The sequence below is a fragment of the Sinocyclocheilus grahami genome, unplaced genomic scaffold (assembly GCF_001515645.1).
Source record: "Sinocyclocheilus grahami isolate Dianchi unplaced genomic scaffold, SAMN03320097.WGS_v1.1 scaffold27.1, whole genome shotgun sequence".
NCBI classification, from domain to species: Eukaryota; Metazoa; Chordata; class Actinopteri; order Cypriniformes; family Cyprinidae; genus Sinocyclocheilus; species Sinocyclocheilus grahami.
Window position 1 is genome coordinate 688005 of NW_015505206.1, and position 13430 is coordinate 701434.

General features: G+C 37.9%; 2 protein-coding genes and 1 pseudogene across 3 annotated transcripts in view; 2 read left to right on the plus strand and 1 right to left on the minus strand.

Moving 5' to 3' along the window:
• LOC107568532 (protein NATD1) overlaps positions 1-1489 on the plus strand; it is a 3412-nt gene extending 1923 nt beyond the window's left edge. Inside the window, exons 2-3 of the mRNA XM_016254498.1 lie at positions 130-248; positions 365-1489. Of these exons, the coding sequence (XP_016109984.1) occupies positions 130-248; positions 365-481 (236 nt within the window). The 3' untranslated portion in view covers positions 482-1489. The remainder of the gene's footprint in view (positions 1-129; positions 249-364) is intronic.
• Positions 1490-2493: 1004 nt separating this feature from the next.
• Positions 2494-5354, plus strand: LOC107568541 (transmembrane protein 11, mitochondrial). 2 transcript variants are annotated; one of them, XM_016254514.1, is made up of 2 exons: positions 2494-2616; positions 4226-5354. In XM_016254514.1, exon 2 carries the CDS (start codon positions 4233-4235, stop codon positions 4740-4742), a length of 510 nt encoding a protein of 169 aa, XP_016110000.1. In that variant the 5' UTR covers positions 2494-2616; positions 4226-4232; the 3' UTR covers positions 4743-5354. The 2 variants fall into 2 exon arrangements, with proteins under 2 accessions (XP_016110000.1, XP_016109993.1); XM_016254507.1 differs by lacking the exon at positions 2494-2616 and adding an exon at positions 3070-3164.
• A 5002-nt stretch (positions 5355-10356) lies between these two features.
• On the minus strand, positions 10357-12899 carry LOC107568555 (dehydrogenase/reductase SDR family member 7B-like; annotated as a pseudogene).
• Positions 12900-13430: the final 531 nt, after the last annotated feature.

The following is a 13430-nucleotide window of genomic DNA, read 5'->3' on the forward strand; positions in this document are numbered from 1 at the left end:
TAAGTTCCCAGAAAAAATAATACTCAAGTAAAGTACAGATACTCAAAAAGTGTACTTAAGTACAATACTCAAGTAAATGTACTTAGTTACTGTCCGCCTCTGACTAATGTTTTTGCATCTCTATTGAAGGTTCCCATGACAGGGCTGTTCTGCTGTATGAATATGTGGGGAAGAAGACCGTGGATCTGCAGCACACCGAGGTTCCTGAAGCTTACCGAGGACGAGAGATTGCCAAACACCTTGCCAAGGTTGTAGAAGGTTACTCAAGAACAGTGTGAACTGGTTTATACAGTACATCATGATATTACGTTATGTTGTTCGTTGGTGTGCATTAAATAATATCGTTTGTGATTGGTTTTGCTAGGCTGCAATGGACTTTGTGGTAGAGGAGGACCTAAAAGCCCATTTAACCTGCTGGTACATCCAGAAATACGTCAAAGAAAACCCTCACCCCCATTACTTGGAGCACGTCCTCCACTGAGAGCCAGAGATGGGGACGATCTCCATTCTAATAGGATGATTTGGGATTGGGTGGGATAGGTATCTTTTGGGATTCCCTAATCTGTCTGACTGGTCTTGAAACTCCACAAAAGAAAGGGATTTATTTTTTGTTTGCGAGTGAGTTCGATTTAAGAAGGGGAGAGATCTGAAAATACGAAACGTTTTCTTAGGACAGATAAGAGTGTGGACATTGAGGTGGGCTAGTTTCCCAGTGACTCAAGCGGACTTTCAAGCCAATCCAGAGAAGTGAGGGGATTATGACACCTATTATGAACTCAAAATATCGACTGTTTGATATGATCATAAGAGTGACGTTAGACTCCATATGCCTCTCTGGCCTTACACCTTCAGATTTAGTGGTGCTCACGAGAGAGTTACACGTGTACTTGTGTTCCCACATGCACAGAACGTGCACACTCAGCCTGGCGTGGCGTTTTAGGGACATCACAATCTAACCGTCCTGTCAGAAACGACTATTTCTTCTGTGCATGTTCAAGGCTGATCTTGTGCTTTTGCATGTGTGTATCTGTGTATACTATGGCCAGTGAAGAGCTCAGACTCTGGAGACAATCGCCTGCCCATATATTTGCAGGGCTGAACCTCTCAGGATGCACACTTTATAAAAACAATAAAGCACCTCTGCAAAGGGGATTCTGTTACATGTGGTTGGATGCGTGTGTGTGCGTTGAATAACCGAATATGAGCGTGTGTATGTTAGTTACTCCCAAAATTCCCAGGGGTCTTATTAAAAGTTGATGAACTGCCTTCAGCAAGATCGGTTGTTTGCAGGGTAGGCAGTGCACAGAGCAGACCATCATGCCATGTTCTGTGCTGACACCATTGATGACCATGATATTCCTGGTGATGATAATGAAGGCTGTCTTTTTTTAAATAAAGCAACTGGGCTCTGATATGTCAAATTGTGATGTAATAAAGCCTAAAGATGCCTGAAATTCATCTGTTTTTACACACTTATGTACTTTTAATATTACTATCCATGGTTTTGAATAATAATAAAAAAAAGTAAGATAAAACTTGATTTATGAGTGTTTATGTCCATGAGTTATCATTGTCATAATTTTAGCATTATCATTGTGTGTACTTTTGAATATATATATAATTCATATTTAGCATTTCATAAACGGTGCATTTATTCACCCTTACGTTGTTCCAAACCCATATGACATTTTTCTGTGGAGCACAAATGTTAAGATACAGATATTTTGAAGAACGTTGGGATCTAGACAACACTGACTTTTATTGAATGGTGAACAATTGATATATTTATATTTTTTTCACAAATAAAAAGAAACAAAAAGTCATTCAGGTTTAAATGACATGAGGGTGAGTAAATAATGACAATTTTCTTTTTCTTTTTTTTGATTAACTGTCCCTTTAAATAGCTGAACAGTGAATTGTACTCAATTTGGGTTTTTCTAGTACAGTTACAGTGACTTTGTAATTAATGCTATTTTTTAAAATATATTTTCTCATGAATATTCAATATTTATTTTTTCTGTAAAATCTAAATTTACTCTAAAGGAATTTGAACACATTAAGAGGTTAGGAAAAATTATTCCAGAAAGCTTTGTTTTTAGTTCCCTTCAGTTTCATTTAAGTATCATATAGAGATACAATTATAGCTTTATTTTTATATTTTAAGTTTTAGTTATTGTTTTTGTCATCTAAAAAATGTTTATGTCTTTTTATTATAATTGTGTGTTTTTTTGTATTTCAATATTTTTTTAATACATCAAGATAAAAACAACGCCTTGGCAACTATAGGTTAAATAAAACAAGTTTTTACATTTATATTTTATTTCAAGTAACGGTAATTATAGTCAACTAAGTTTTTAGTTGACTATAATTACCATGGTTCTCTCGCTTACAAATATTTGTAATTTATTTCACTTTGTTTCCTCACTTATATTAATGCATGCAGACATCAAGTTATTGTTTCCAATGTTATGCAATCCATCACTATTGGGGGAGACAGAGAGCGCAAAGCCTGCACGTGTTACCGAGCACGGCTCCCCTCCACCCCTGTGCACCAGCTCCGTGAGCGCCGTACGAGGACGGGACTCACCGCATAAACGAGAACCGACCACATTATGGGTGAGTGCCTTGTCGATCGCATCCACGTTCACAACATGACCGAAAGTTTTGGACACGCTACAAAACAGTTAAATCATCTTGTCAGACCACATTCTTTGTGCAACGTTTGCATTCGCGTTGAGAATGGTTTGTCCTATTAAAAGCCCCATAGTGTTGTCCTTGCTTTCGATTGGTCACCTCCGCTATTCAAAAACACAAGCCTAAATGATATAGCCTGACGGATTAAACCATAGTCAAAATCAATTATTGGTCTGTTGTACGAAAGAATGTGTTTCATGTATTACAAACTACTGTCTTTAACAAAACAAAGTACATATTAATATCGTTACACGTTCTGTTCAGGTGGTAGGGTCCCCAACTAAACCGTTTCACGGGATTTGTAGTCTCTATTAAGCTTTCGAGAACGTTAAACATAATCAATAGAGGAGGAGCATAGAACTGCATTACCCACAGTGCACCGCGACGGGTTTTGCGTCAAGTCTAGGCCGTTGCATTTTCAAGATGGCGTCGCTGGGAAGGAGGCGCGGTGTCCCAGTCAACAGGGAGAGGTCAGTTAGATTAAAACCAGTCATTATTTCATAAAACGAGACGTGACATTTTTTAGTTTTATGCAGAATTTAAGTTATTTTAGTATTCTTAAAATACTAAGTCTTTGGGAGTTTTGTACAGCCGCAAACACTAGAAAATATTGTTCGAATAGAGCTCATGTGTTGTTTTGATTAGCTTACTGACTCTGGGGTCCCTCAACTGATTAGCAGTGCAAAGACCGGCAAAAATGTGTTTTTATGGCAGTTACATCTGAAGTCTCAGCATTGATCACTCATGTTTTTTTTGCAGTATGTGTTACCCATATTGACACGAGAGGAATCAGTTAAAATAGCGCTTCACCGCGGGTTTCAAGGAGATGTGTACAGTTAGCAGGGGTTTATTGGTTTTATACCAACTTTCGTGTTTGCCGCAAATGTCCTGACAACTGGAAGAAACTGTATTTTTCCTCCGGATTGAGTTGGGCAGGTCATTCCACCAGGAGGGAACAGTTAATTTGAAAGTCCATGTGTGATTTTGTGCTTCTTTGGGATGGCACAATAAAGCGACATTCACTTGCAGAACGCAAGCTTCTAGAGGGCACATAAGTCTGAAGTAATGAATTTAGGTAAAGGGGCGAGCAGAGCCAGTAGTGGTTTGATGCAAAAAACAACTCTTGGTAGCTCCATTGACATTATTACGCTGGTTTTGGTGTAGACCTGAAATAATCTGATAAACAGGAAAAAATAAATGCTTTGATACAACAGTTTTCTCAATCAAATTAATGCCATGATGCATCTGTTTACATTCGTTTTACATCTTATGAACGTGTGTGTTTTTTTTTTTATCTAACGAAATGGTCAGTTTTTTTGCTAAAAATACTTTCCGTAGCTTCTGTGAAAATATCAGGTTGGTTTTCTCCAATTCTCATTGCGCCAACTGGGTTTTGTTTCGATTACATGTGATGCATGTAAATTAATATGTCAATCAGATTGCAACGTTTAGGGTTCAGAAACAGAATTTTCAGAATCTGGATTGGATTAATTCCGATTGACGAATTTTCATTTTCTATTGCTCTCTTCAGGGGAGTGATGGCGGCCACGGAGTGTTACATCGTCCACGAGATCTACAACGGTGAGAATGCACAGGAGCAGTTCGAGTACGAGCTGGAGCAGGCTCTGGAGGCGCAGTACCGCTACATCGTAATCGAACCCACGCGCATCGGAGACGAGACGGCCCGCTGGGTGGCCGTGGGAAACTGCCTGCACAAAACCGCTGTTCTGGCAGGGGCCGCGTGCCTCCTGACGCCGCTCGCTCTTCCCGCCGACTACTCCCGCTACGTGGTGCTCCCCGCTGGCGCTCTGAGCCTGGCCTGCGCAACGCTCTACGGCATCTCCTGGCAGTTCGACCCCTGCTGCAAATACCAGGTGGAGTACGACAGTCAGAAGCTCTCGCGGCTGCCGCTGCACACGCTCACCTCCTCCTCGCCGGTGGTTCTGGTTCGACGGGACGACGTGCACAGAAAGAGACTGCACAACACGATAGCGTTGGCGGCCCTGGCGTACTGTGCCAAGAAGATCTATGAACTGTACGCCGTATGAGCGCTATTGCACATGCACACACACGCATACAGATACTGACATACGCGTACACACACACACACAGAAACACGCAGCAGGGAGGAGAGAAGCACTACTAAACACCCAACACTGGCAGATACACACACACACACACACCAAATAAAACATGGATGGACCGACGGAGAGAGTGATGGAAAAACAAAAGGAGGCGGCGCACTCTGTTACGCTTTTTCAGCGTTTTGCTTTCAATCGGTTAAAGATTGGTCAGATTGATGGATGGATGGATGAGAGGAAGGGTTGGGGGGGAGCTTGTAGTTCTGAATGAATCTTCCCCTTTTCTCTGTACTTTAAAAGTGATATCACCAGTGCACTTGAGCCCCCCTTCCCGCTCCTTCCCTGCGCCTGTCCAGCCCCTTCCTTGTCCTGGCGGCCCTCCCCAAACGTCACCTGCCACCCACACGGAGCTTCCGCACCCGGGCAGCGACCTGTCGGACTGAACGTGTGGTGGACAGACGGACGGATCATGTTTTAAGAATGACCTTTGAATCCTCTCTTTTCTCCCTCTGTGTAGTTTTACTGTACCTAGCCTTTGGTGCATCACCTTTTCATTAAACAGTAGGAGATTGAACCTCACTGGCATCTCTGACCACCTTTATTTGAACCTCAAGGGCTCCGATTCTTTCTTGGCGCACATCTGAGTTTTAGCCTTCATGCAGAGCTCACGCGCAGATTTGCTTTACAAGCCGTGGTTTGTAATGGATCAGTTTGAATCCAGTTCTTCTTATGAAGTTATGAAAAGTAAATATGAAAGATGAGCAGAAAATGTGAACTCATCTGAAATGGATAGTTTACTTCACCCCTAATATTTGGTAATTTGTGATGATCTAGACCAGCGGTGGCGAACTCCGGTCCTGGAGAGCTGCAGCCCTGCAGAGTTCAGCTCTAACCCTAATTAAAACTCACCTGCCTGTAGCTTCCTAATAACCGTTCAGACCTTGATTAGCTTGTTCAGGTGTGTTTGATTAGGGTTGACGCAAAACTCTGCAGGGCTGCGGCTCTCCAAGACCGACGTTCGCCACCCCTGATCTAGACCCATATATGCTGTTACAGGAAACTAGAGGTATATAGAGGAAAATAGAGTATATTTCATGCACATGGTAACCTTTTCAAATCAGAGAGATTGTAACTGTGTTTGAAACACAGGACTGAATGTGGCAGTAAATGGATTAGTGTAAATCCAGTTCTTTTTATGAAGTTAAATATAAAAGATGAGCAGTAAATGGGAACATCTGAAATGCATAGTTCACTCATATATTGAATGTTTTATCAATTACTTATGTTCCAGACTATTTTTTTTGTTATTTCTATAGCTTGAATTAGCAGATAAACCAGTTTAATTCAATAACAATTGCTTAACAGTTTGCATAAGACAACTTTGTGAAAGTTTTAGTTCATCTGTAGTTCATGAACTATTTTGCAGTTGTCCTTACTACCTTTCTGGGTCTGGGAATGTGTCCGTTGCATTGTTGTCTATGGAGGGTCAGAAAGCTCTCAGATTTCTGCTTAACAGTTTGCATAAGACAACTTTGTGAAAGTTTTAGTTCATCTGTGGTTCAACCGTAATTTTACTAAGCTGAAATATGTGATTTGGAGAATTATTCTCGTAGCTTCATAAAATTACGGTTGAACCAATAATGTAACATGAACTATTTTGCAGTTGTCCTTACTACCTTTCTGGGTCTGGGAATGTGTCCGTTGCATTGTTGTCTATGGAGGGTCAGAAAGCTCTCAGATTTAATCAAAATATCTTAATATGTGTTCCGAAGCTGAACGAAGGTCGTACGGGTTTAGAATGACATGAGGGTGAGTAATTAATGACTGAATTTTCATTTTTGGGTGATTTATCCCTTTAAGTGTTTGTGTAATTTTCTGCTCACTAGAATTGCAAAATTGATGTTTTGTCAAACATGTTTTTTAAACAGTCCTCTTGTCTGCAGTTGGTTAACACTTCACATTCAGGAGCTAGATAGAAAAGCTTAGTTCTTCTTGTAGTTTTGACATGTCAGATGCATGGTTCGTGTCAGTGATTCTTAAAAATTGCATTTTTTTTTTTTGGCCTTTTAAAACATTGTTCAGGTTAATCAAAAACGCTTGTTTTAGAATGTCCTAAAAGGTGACACCATGTAAAGAAATTATGCTTAATTCAAGATTCATTAGGAATTAAGATAAATTAAGATTAGTGCTTAAACACAAAGACCAAGTTCATGTCTAGATCATGTGAGGAAATTCTTCTATAGTTCATGTCTGTGATGATCTCAGGTCAGAAGGTGAGTCCATATGTTGCGTTTAAAAAAAAAAATCTGTTTTCAAATATGCTTGTCACAGATCAAATTCAGCTAGGTTTTAATAAAATATGAGCAGGGTTTTAAGGGAACTGGAATTGGGCTTTTCAGGCGTGAGGCATTTGACTGTAAATGGTGTTAATGTGTTTTACTGGGTTTAAGAGGAAACTAGGCTTAAAACTGAGAATGTGAAACTCATCTTAAGGCATCGTAAAAGGCAAACTTGTGGAAGAAGAATCGGGCAAAATACCACATATTTCATGCACATGGACACCTTTTCATATCTGGGAGTTTAGAGCTGTATGTGAACCGGTGGAAAGAAGGACTGAATGAGGCAGTGGTTTTCTTTGTGTTTAGACTAACTGTTTGAACACCATTTAAATAACATTGCTGTCACAGAAATGTCTGCTGAGTTTCCAGTATCAACCTTATTTGGAGACTATTTATTTATTTATTTTCAATACTAAAATGTTGCAAGGAAGTTGCAAATGGACAGCTTTAATTTGGACAAACATCATGGCCCACTGGTATGTTTCTTGAAGCAATGTCAGTTATTGCACTGTTTAGAAATAGCTTTTCCTCTAAAGCACAAGCATTTCGTCATCCACATTCATTTCCCAGGTTCTTCTTGAGAGCCTCATATGTGAGGCGCATCTCTACCAAAAATCAAAACCAGTCATAAGCATCTGCCATAACCAGATTATCATGAGGTCCTTGCAGTGATGCTCCACATGTGTTCTTACTGTTTTTTGTTGTCATGGAAATGTTTCAAGTAATATATAATTGTGGCAGAAGGCAGGTGAGAACTTTATTAAAACATAAACAAATCATTAACCGTTCAGATCATTTCAACTTCCTGTTGTAATAAGGGCCACCTGAACATTATGATGATAATCAGTTATTACCAAACGGGAACTACAAAGAGACATGTGATTTGATTTATAACTGTAGGCAAAAGGTGAAATGAAAATGCGCCGAGTCTAATAGGGTGCATGGAGTGGAAAAGTCAGTTAATAATAAATTAGGGGTTATAAGTAATCAATAAAGTAGGGGTTGCACGACTACTGATTTCTGCTAGTCGATTTCTTATTTAAAAAATACTCTAGTTACTCGACAACTCGTGGTTCATGCTACTGTAAATGAAAAGACATGAAATAGTTCTTATCAATAAACGCTTATTAATTCATAGCCTAATGCAACAATTACATATGTAAATTGTCAAAACTTTATAATTATGACATTACATATTTAAATTTTCATGTAACAGCCAGTATTTGTATCTGTAACAATCACAAAATGATTCGTATCTGCATTCGGGGTGGCTGAGGGGGCCCGGCCCGGCCACCTCGGTCACTGTGCCCCCTCACCTCTGGTGCCGTCTCCGTAGTGGGCGCCCTGATTTTAGTCGGTGAGGCAAGGTACTGCCCTGGGAAGGTGTCCCAGGCTGTTAAATACACAGATTAAAAGCGAAATGTTTTCATTTCGGTTCGTTCTTAGCAAAAATAAATAAATTTCCGTTCAGGTTATGCAGCGCGAAATAAGAACGGTACTACATTTAGAAAGAATTCTTATTAACTTTGCTATTATTCTTGAATTTTCAAACTGGTAACACTTTGCAGTTTCGAATTATGCCTTTACTGTATGACCAGAAATGAGGGAGTAGTGTATTCTATGTTTCAGCTGTTTGATCGCGCCGCCGCCTCGCGTTCACCGTGCTGCTCGGCGTGAGACCCGCTCCACTGCGGCATACTTTTTCTCATTATGATATTTTTCCGTCGATACTGGAACGCGCGTGAACTACAAAGCCTATTTGACCTAATAAGGCTAATAGGCTAATTATTATATACTGCAATTATATCTATCCATTAGAATTATATATTTTTACATTCTTATTCTGTTCTGATACGGTTCAATTTAAAGGATTTGTTGTAAAGTGAGGGGAACTAAATTATCCTATAGTGTTCATAATGTTGGTACATTACAACATTATTAGGCCTGCCGTTATTATTTCTGAAAATGCAACTTATACGAGACGTAACTTTTTTTATTTTCCTCAAAAAAAAAAATGCTATTGTGTTTTTAAAAGCATGCAGCAAACGAAAATATGCGATTAATCTGTTAAAATGTGTTACTGTGGGTTAACAAACTTACATTCGTAGGCTATTCTTATGCTTGGCTTCACAGATAGCAACAGAGTCTGGGCCAAATCTGGTTTACATTCACTAATGGCTTTTTTCAGTCTTGATTAGGCGTGTGTATTTATAACATCAATTACTAGGCCTACATAATTTTTTTTCAGAAATGGAAGGAACTCAAAATGTTGTGTGTTTGTAATTGTAATATTTTTATCTATAGGCCTATACAGCAAAACTACAGAGCTTCCAGTGGGTTATTTTATGGAGCTGTAAACACGGGAATCTTTGACGAACACCCTATTCATATATCAAACTAGGCTATATTATTAAATTGTAGGCTATATATCAGATTATTCTATTGACAAGTTTCATGTTTGTGTTTATCCCGTTTTTTCCCCCGTTGCATCTGAAAATTACTTTCAGAAGCATTTTTTTTTTCAAAGCAAACCTGTAAAATTCACGTCGTATTTGCAAACTCTGTGCATGCATTATGGTTAATGCATGCTCGAGTAGTCGATTGTTTCCGACAGCGCCGACTAGTGGTTGAAGTACTCGATCACTCGACTAGTCTATGCAAGCCCTACAATAAAGTAACAAATTACTTAATACAGGACAACATAATGGGCCTTCTGTGAGTTTTATGAAGGTAAATGTAAGACTTTTTAAGACCAATTGAAAAAAATTTAAGGATGAATTGCTATAGCTTCAAAGTTTGAAAATGAAATGTATGAAATGTAAAATCTCCATTTCCAATTAATTTTACACAAACAAAAATCAAGATAGATTCAAAAATGACAAGTCATCATATTTTCTGAGAAATGTATCAAAATGAAGTGAATGAATGTTCTAAAAAAAGCTTTTTTTCAACTTAATTCAAAGGGAAAACCAGTTTTCATACCCCACAGAATTTAAAAAAAAAGATAAACTCACTCAGTTTTGTTTATTGTATATAGATATTTGTATTGAAAACTAAAACAGTAATATAGACATGTCTTGAAAAACAAGACAATAATACTGACAAAGATATTCATTTTTTGCAGTGCATGTAACACTTTTGACTATAAATTTGTGGAAGGGCAAATTAAACCTGTTTAAGACCAGCAGAAATGTGATTTAAATAGATGCAATCTGGTTCTTGTATGATGAACGTGTGTTCTGCTTATCTAAAGACTGTTGTGTTTTTCAAAGATCAGGGGTGATTCGAGCAACTGAGTCCATTTTTAAATATTTATTAAATACATTCCATGAGTATTTACCTTTAGACATAAAACTTCGACGAAGAAAGATGCAAAGATACTGTTTTCTCTTATTCCTCCTTCACTCTGTGTTCTTTTATGGCACGTGAAGCCATCAGTCTGAAGTAGAGTGCGGGCCACAGTGTGCGCAGATAGATGGCTGCAGTTGGCAGCAGTCCAGCCAATACAACGTCTTTCTGTTTGTGACAGACAGCTTTCAGAACGGCACGTGCCACGTCCACCGGATCCGACCCCCTCGCTGTGGTTTTGTCCATTACTTCAGATCCAAAAGAACACACACACACACACACAAAATTAAATGTATGAATAATATTAAAATTTGTATATTTATGATACTCATTTTCCAAAACATCTTTTATAACTCAGATTGTTGACAAGATCAACATGCGCTCACCTCCATAATTCGAGCCGTCCCCTGTGACTGCATTGATGGACAGGTTGGTTCTGATGTAACCAGGGCTGATGACTGACACCGCCAGGCCCAACCGCTCGACCTCTGCCCTCAAACAGTCAAAGTAGGCCTGCGTCGCATGCTTAGATGCAGAATCTAACAGAAAACGATTCAGATATGCAAGCAAGGTATTGGGGTCACATGTAATACTGTATTTATTCATGCAGAAAAATCTTTGAATTCCTTTGAAATACCTTCTTTTGTGAATGTGTACTCACATGCAGATCTGTACGGTATGGAGATCTTTCCCTGCACGCTACTGATGACAACAATATGTCCACTGCGTCTATCCACCATCGAAGGCAGAATGGCTGGATGGAATCATTTTTTTTTATTAGAATAATTAAAATTATAATTTCTTAATTATAATAAAAATCTACATAAAGTCATACAGTCAAACCAAAAATTATTCAGACACCAGATGTAATGTTTGATGTGTTTTTTTTTAACTAGTGGGTGCAGTACACTATAGTTCATTTATGTAAGTGAGGAAAGCAAATTAAAGTAAACCGTTACATATTTTACCAAAAATTCTACATTGATAAAAAATTTGGGACTAAAAATTATCCAGACACTGGATGTTGCCACGGTAACTAATGCCTGCATTGTTGATGAGGACATCGACATGACCGTGGCACTTCAAAATCTCCTCGGCGGCGCTGGAAACCACAGATGTGTTGGAGAGGTCAAAGGTGACAGTGCAGGGAGTGTAAGTCTGAAAAAGAAAGTCATAAATAAATCTAGTTAAGAGACTGGACATATGTATGCTTGTATATATATATAACACCATATCTTTCTCATAAATTATGGCTTTAAAGATTAAATTAGACTTAACAGATAACTTCACTTTGACTGCACAATCTGAAGTGGCAAGACATGTTTTCACCTGTATCACACTGTTTTTGTTCCCCAGCTCCTCCACGACCTCCTGCAGTCTCTTCTGGTCCCGTCCGCACAGGATCAGTCGGGCCCCTGCCGCATGGAAGACCCGCGCACACTCTGAGGCACAAAAGACAGATTGAGAATATTAAAACAATGATGTAATATCTAGAGTCAAATGCCATTGATAAGACATTACGATCAGCATAATAAGTGAGTTTATGTTCATGTAACCTTTGCCCAGGCCTGAACTGGCTCCAGTGATCACCACCACTTTATCCTGTACACTCTGCTTGTGTCTCAATCTCTGGATCACTTTCAGCAAAATCAGCAGCCCCACAGTCCCAGCTGCCAGTGGCCCAACGCCTAAACCTGACACACGCTCCATGTGTCTGTACACACATGCAGAGATATGCAGATATTCATTCACATATATTAAAACTCAGCCTAGCATCTTTATCTAAATGTAACATGGCAGCATTCTGTGAAAACACCATTGTACTCACGCTTTGACCTCACATTTCGAGACAGCATAAAATATTTGTATTTTAAAAATTATTAAAAAAAAAAAAAGGTCAAAACCTAAAAAGGTGACCAGTTAAGCACATAAATACTTTTACCTTACAATAACCTTTTTAATTGAAATATAAATTTAACTGAACTAAAGCTGAAATAAAAATAAGATGAAAAATTACAAAATTGAAACATTTTAAAATATTTACAAAAAATAAAATGACAAAGATAAAATTACTAGTATGTTTTTAACTAAAATGAAAGCTGAAATACAAAAACAAATTCGTTTAAAACATTAATACTATATTATGCAAATAATGAAAAAAACCCAGGGCATCAGTGTTCGATAATAGAGTACCGTTATCACTGATGTATATTACACTAATCTACAGCAACTATCTTGAATATTCAGTCACGTATAAACGTTTCAGTGCTCTATGCAACCAAGCTTATTGTCACAAAACAATCTTAATATCTCTAATAATCAGTATCTCTAAGGCCGTTGTATCTGCATGTACTGTTTTGTAAACATATAAAATAAACTGGCAGGAATAATAACACATTACCTACCGTGAGCTAAGACCCATCTGAATGGAGAATCCGGAACTCAACACCATCACGTGATTTCGGCTGTCCAATAAAATTCCGAAGGGGCGAAGCTATCACGCCCTCTACAGAATCCAGCAAGCAAACACATCACAACAATCGACATGATCTTTTAGGTTAATAAAACTAAAACTAAATATATATATATAGTTTACTTCAGTACATAAACTATATGAAAATGAAAAATGTCACCTTTGCAACTATTTGAAATAAGATAATAAATAAATACATCTCCTTACCTGAAATAAAATAAACAAAAATTATATATATATATATATATATATAAAACAAACTTATTTAAAATATTTGCAAAGGCAACATTTCTGACTTTCATTTAGTTTAATTTTATTTACTGAAATAACTAAAACTAAACATTAACTAAATAAAAAAAAAACATTGACATTTTTTAAATGACAAAAAAAAAAAACTAAAACGTTAAAATTAAAATAAAACATTAATAAAAAAGAAATTCAAATTACGAATATTAATAAAAACTCTAAAATAACTATAATATACTAAAATGACAC